Raw genomic sequence first — 6,109 nt, forward strand, 5'->3', positions numbered from 1 at the left:
CTGACCCGCTGTGGCCCTGATAGAGGCAGCATCAGAGCCACTGGATGGTTCAGTCAGGCAGAAGGCAGCTATATGTTCACCTGGAGGGATAAACACACACATGCAGCGTCAAACACAAACATATACACCAGACATCGTCCACACACGCAGCAGCTACTTCTCAGCTCAGTTTAAACCTGTTGTTAATTCTCCTTTGGTTGCAGAGCTACACAGATGTGAAATAAACATTTCTCTTATTGGCCACATGTCCCATTTAAAGAAATCAACACTGAACTGATCTTTAAAACAAATGTTATGTAGTCTAAATCTGATATATCTTAGTGCCCCGTAACATAAATACACTGTTTATATAAAAATGCCACAAGTTACCTTTACAAATACTGTACATAAATGAAAGGTGATCCATTGGCTCAGGGGTTGAAACAACCATGACGTGCAATGTCTCCAGTTATAGTCCGGCTTGAGGCTTTTGTTGCATGTAGTCCGTCCCTATTTCCCCCTTACTTCCTGTACATATTGTGTATCAGCCCCACTAATACTGGATATGCAAGGCCAATAGCCATACTGATATTTAAACCTTACAGTAATCTCATAATGGCATATTGATTGAAGTAGATTGCATTTACACAGCCCATAATGCAAGTCAATTTGTTCTGTGCAGGACATTTTACACTTGTTTGATTTGTGTACTTCCATTACTTGTTATTAATGGCTCATACGCCGAGTCAAAACTCATTTTTCTGAATAGCTTGTCATGTTTAATATCCCCTTCTGCCTAACCTACCTACCGTGTTCTCTACTTTTAATGTGTTGTATAAACACAATGTAATATTATGGGTCAAAAAAAAATGCAGGCAATGCTGAGAGCACATCCAATGACTGTGTCTTCTTACCTGTGGCAAGTTTAGGCAAATACTTTGCCTTCTGGGCTGCATTTCCATAAAGCAGGATGCCCTTGAAGCCAATGGACTGGTGGGCACCCAGAGTGATGCCAACGCCCAGGTCATGACCGCCAACAATCTCCACCAGCCGGGCATACTGTGGGATGGATGGAGACCATCACATTAAACTCACTGAACTGTGTATGTACAGAGTAAATCTAGCCAAATCGGTGTACCTGTGTGTTTGTGAGGCCGAGGCCACCCAGGTCAGCTGGCACCTGCAGGCCAAAGGCACCCATCTCCTTCAGGCCCTCCATGGTGTGATCCTCCACCTTCTCCAAGGCTTCATTCTTGACAGGATCATTCACCTCCTGTTTGCAGAAACATAGAGGGGGATGAGAGAATGAGAGATGTAAAGAGGCTGTGAGACAAATTTCTCTGAGTGCAAACAAGTTAGAAATTACCTCAAAAAATTTGCTGACAGGCCCCACAAGCTCTCGAAGAAACTGCTCCTGCTCATGATTGAGAACTACAGCACAGACAAGCGATTACACTTTGCCTTCAGTCCTACAAAGACGTTCAATGAACTGTTGGCAGTCTTAAAAACAGATTTTATAATCAACTTCCTAGGGTTTACCAGAGGGAAACGGAAACACTTGGGAAGTCGCAATCTGCCCCTTGAAGATGTTGACCACAAATGATTTGGATTCCTGTGGAAAAGGTCAAACAGTAAAACTTGCTCAGCACAACAGTACACAGTGTTTTGTTAAAGATGCCCCGTGGAGCTGAACACAAGTCATTTACTTGTTGTGTAACCTGGAGGTCTAACGAATCTGTTTGATGCATTCTATTTCTCATAACATTTGCAAAGCTTATTTTTTAATATATTTGCTTCCTGCACTGTTTACATCATGTTTACTAGCTTACTTTTGCAGAGGTAGAAAGTACACAGTGGTAAGTAAGGTTTTTTTTTATTTTGCCATACTACTGCCACCCGCTGATCGCAGGAATAATGTGAACCACGTCATCCACAAGCATACGCATCCAAACACAAGGACGCATTCATAAAAACCTGCTCAGGTGCTGCTAAGACATGATAATTGCAGTACATCAAATCAGTTACTCTGTACAGACCAATGCAAACCAACTGCTCCAACTGTTTAAAAGCCATTAAAAATATAAGTGAATAATTAATGACTTTATAACATACAGCAGCAACTGTCTTCTTTTCCACTTTAGTGGCAACATCGGTGCCGACTGCTGCCGGCTTCTCCAGCACTGCCTAAAGAGCAAAACAAAAATTAAACAGAAGGAGAGTGAACAGCTCATCACCTTGATAAAATACAAGTTTAAGAAGCTGGAGAGTATTTAAAGCAAAAACAATGCTTGATTAAACAATGTGGCTGGAAAACAAATATCAGGCCCTCAGATCAGCATAACAGGGGAGAGATTTGTCCTCAAGTAAATTAAACAGTTAACCTAACAAAGAGGCAGATACAGTGCTGTTGACTCTTGCTTTATTACTGTATTATCATAAAACAAAAGCTAGTAACACTGTGTACTCTGCTCAGCTGATCCCAGTAATAAATCTGAACCACAGGCTTTAATACTAGGATGTTCAATTATACAGATAATGAACTGGTGCCTGAGAGTAAACCTGTAATATCACTGTGTTTATTAAAGCAAGTCAAATATAATACACCTGAGTGAACAAGACACCTCAAAATTAAACATCACAACAAAATGAACACTTCAGTTTAGTCACAGTAAAATCAAAGCAGCTTGACAGAGCCTAAAGGTATATCAGTGTCTGTATTTACAGGTAATTTACTTTTACATTTCATTTGTTTCTGACTTTTTCATCCTACATACACAGCAAAATAAGCTTTACACATTTGTAGTTAGAGACAAAAAGGAGAAAAGCAATGAAAGGAGACAATCAAATGCAGATAAAACAACTTATGATGGCAACATCATCACACAAAAAAAGTAAATACCCATAAACAGCTGTACCGTGAAGACAATGACGTTTAAAATGAGTGATCAGGAAAATTAAGGAGCAATATTATTATTATAATAATAAATACCGGCACAGATCACTGTTACCGCACCTAGAGGAGGTGCAGGTAGGTCTAAATGCTTCTAAAACAAAAAGTCTGCTACAAATTATAAAACAAAAAACATCTCAACTACCTTTGCGACATGTCATGTCTTTAAAAAAAAAAATCTGTCCACATTTGTAGCTTAACACTGAACACACTTTTAGTTGTGTGTACACAGTATGTGGTTGCTTTGGACAAAAGTGTCAGTCAAAGGAATGTCGGGTAACATGACAAAGAGATTTTGTTAGATTTATTGTGACAGTGGTGGATTAGCAACCACGTGAAGCACAGCAACACCTTCCCTGCTGCTCTGCCCTGGATATCTGCAGGGTCACCTATGCATGGTGTCAACTTTATCACAGAGTCATGTGACCGGTGAACTTTCCCCTACTTCCGTGAGGTCAAGTCAACAGTGTGTCAGGCAGCCGCTGCATTTGGCCACACAATGACAATAAGTGGATTAAATTATTTAAAACCACAGCAGGGACACATATCTGACAAAGCGCAAATAAAAAACGCAAATACTGTATATTGTAAGCTAATGTGCTATTGTGCCCTTACCTGTGCTGCTTGGCTTGCGTAGAGACGAGTGTTGTGCACAGCAATAACAGCCGCAGCCTGACGCTGACCTCTGCAGCCCAGACAAGAAACAATAATGATTTTTATCATTTTATCTATTGTTAAATATATTAAATAATACTTGTAAACACTGCCTACCCGGAGAACACAGGGGGAGTCGTGAAAATGGTGCCAAACAGCGTCGAAGACTGGCTTACTTTACGAAGCAACATTATTTTATTCTGGAAAATACAGAATCAGCTAACTGAGCATATTACATACATACATACAAGGCAAGGAAGTACGCAGAAAAATGATCAAATATACACAAAGAGGTCGGGGTAACGCTAGCTAGCAGCTTACGTACGTGCGTAGCCAAAAGCTTTCCGGGGTTGACCCGGTATTTGAAAACTCAGTCAAAATATTAGTGTTTCTATTGAAAAACAAGAGCATCAATGTATATATCAAACCTGTGCAAGTTATATTACAACACGTCCCTTGTGTCCGAAGAGCAGCCGACCTATGCACAAGTTACTCACCAGCGTTTCTACGAAGAAGAAAACCGGAAGTTACCCGCTGACAGACCGGATGTTGTACGTTTCTTTTGGATGTGAAATTGACTCTAATGTCGGTGGCGAAAAGTGAACTGGCTTTGCTTTGTACATAAAAATCGTAATCTGAAAAAATTACAACTAAAGTGTTTTAAAAGCAGTAGAGGTGTAACCATTCTGTGTGAATGGCAGAAAAGTAACATCAATGCATATGTTTAAAATGATTGAAGATGAACATACAGCAGCTCAAGAACCGATCTTTGTGTTTTTGTTTAGTGTGAGATCAAGTTCATAAACCAAGTTTTTGAATCCCCTTTCAAAACAACTAAATCCAGACAATATTTAAGTATCAAATTTATTCTCAAATACACAACAAAGGTGGCAACATGAAATCAAACAATTTAAGCTATCAATGTCATTCTCTTTGAACTGCTGACTTTTCATTTAGCACCTTAATAGTTTGGTTATACATGATTTATATAGTCACTCTTACAAAAATGAAATGGGTGAGTAACATAAAAGTAAGAATGGAGCATTTGGATCACAGTTAGATATATACTGTACTGTATGCAATCAAAAAGTACCACTTTTGCCGGCTAGTACCTTTAAGCCTCTACAGCCCCACAACACATACCATGGTACTCCTCTCAATAAGAGACATCTGATGACTAGGCCTAGACAGTGATGACTAAAAAGTTCACGACATTTTTGGACCTATTTTCTCTTCACATTAGAGCATGTTATTCTGTACTGCTGCATTTACACAGGAGCAGTAGATATATACAAAGACGTTCATTGTCAAACAATGTTGGAACACAGAGATATTTTATGTACCTGGAGTGTGAAAATGTCTCTAAACATGAAAAAGTAAGGCACTCAGCATTCTCCTATACTGCCAATGAATCAGGAATGATGATCCAGACAAATATACAGGACTGTATCCTTTTCAAGTACTCGGTGGACCTGGCACCCTCTAGTATTAAACTGTGGTTCGTGCACTTCCTGAATAGGCGACTGGGAAAGTGGCTCCTAAAATGTGGTATTTCTGTTGTCAGGAGTTCAAATATTGAAAACAAGACTGATATGTAGTGGATTTAAATCAGAGAAACTAGACTTTGTGGACACATTTAGTGAGACCATATCTCACATTTAATGTGTTTTGTCTTAATTTTGTTTGTCAACGTTAAACCCTGTTCTCACCAAATTTGTAACAAGGGCCCTCTATCCAATAGGCCCTTGTGAGTTCTAAAAGCTATCACCAGATCCTTGTCAAAGCAAGTGGGAACTGTACACTAACTTCACATGAATGGTCACTCAGCATCAAGACTGAAACTACATGACGTCCACAAAGAACTCGCTGGGGTTGCCCATGGCCAGGTGGAACGATTGGCGTGATGCAGTCAGCTCTGGGGGTACGGAGCCCAGGTCACGGGTGGGTGGGGCACCAGGAGGTCCTCCTGGAGTAGAGGAAGGGGGCGGGGGTAGAGCCGGGTGCATGGGCGCTGTGGCCAGCTGCTGCGTGTGAGGAAGGGCGTGAGCGGCTGCCAAGGCTGGGTGTGGGTGCTGGGGTACCATCATCACCATCATGGGGTTGTACGGCATGATACCTGGCGGGTATGGAGACATGTGGGGCGGCTGAGGCATGCGGTGATGATGTGAGCGCTGGGAGGCATGGCTATGCTCGCTGGGGGCGGCTGAACCATGGCCACGCCTCAGGCTGCTGCGGGTGGAGTATTCTGATTCACTGCCACTGCCAGAGCGCGAGTCGGCTCCGCCACCTTCTCCACCTCCACCAGAAGGGGACTTCTCCCCTCCCCCCACAGTGCTGCCAGGACCTTTACTACTGCGACGTCGCTCACCCTCGCTTCTCGTTGACCCACTGCTTCGGCTCCCTGCAGCCAGAAATAAAAGGCTGTTTCATACAGGTCTGAAAACTTGCGCTTTAAACAATTAAAATCTTGTCCATTAATGACAAATGAAAGCATCAGTCCCAGACTTGCACATGATTTTCAGCAGG

General features: G+C 41.7%; 2 protein-coding genes across 3 annotated transcripts in view; both read right to left on the reverse strand.

Annotated features, from left to right (window-relative positions):
• The window catches only part of acadvl (acyl-CoA dehydrogenase very long chain), a 13,603-nt gene extending 9,441 nt beyond the window's left edge, over positions 1-4,162 (reverse strand). Inside the window, exons 1-9 of one of the 2 annotated variants that reach the window (XM_020611329.1) lie at positions 4,081-4,162; positions 3,701-3,783; positions 3,545-3,614; positions 2,092-2,163; positions 1,519-1,591; positions 1,346-1,410; positions 1,118-1,252; positions 894-1,038; positions 1-80 (exon numbers count right to left, since the gene is read on the reverse strand). The exon at positions 1-80 is cut by the window's left edge and continues 32 nt beyond it. In XM_020611329.1, coding sequence (XP_020466985.1) covers positions 1-80; positions 894-1,038; positions 1,118-1,252; positions 1,346-1,410; positions 1,519-1,591; positions 2,092-2,163; positions 3,545-3,614; positions 3,701-3,774 — 714 coding nt within the window. In that variant the 5' untranslated portion in view covers positions 3,775-3,783; positions 4,081-4,162. Of the gene's footprint in view, positions 81-893; positions 1,039-1,117; positions 1,253-1,345; positions 1,411-1,518; positions 1,592-2,091; positions 2,164-3,544; positions 3,615-3,700; positions 3,784-4,011 lie in introns of both variants that reach the window. The other variant, XM_020611327.1, reaches the window with a different exon arrangement.
• Positions 4,163-4,453: 291 nt separating this feature from the next.
• dvl2 (dishevelled segment polarity protein 2) overlaps positions 4,454-6,109 on the reverse strand; it is a 15,371-nt gene continuing 13,715 nt past the window's right edge. The window contains 1 exon segment of the mRNA XM_020611330.1: positions 4,454-5,982. Coding sequence (XP_020466986.1) covers positions 5,425-5,982 — 558 coding nt within the window. The 3' untranslated portion in view covers positions 4,454-5,424.

Source organism: Monopterus albus, unplaced genomic scaffold, assembly GCF_001952655.1.
Source record: "Monopterus albus unplaced genomic scaffold, M_albus_1.0 scaffold112.1, whole genome shotgun sequence".
NCBI classification, from domain to species: domain Eukaryota; kingdom Metazoa; phylum Chordata; class Actinopteri; order Synbranchiformes; family Synbranchidae; genus Monopterus; species Monopterus albus.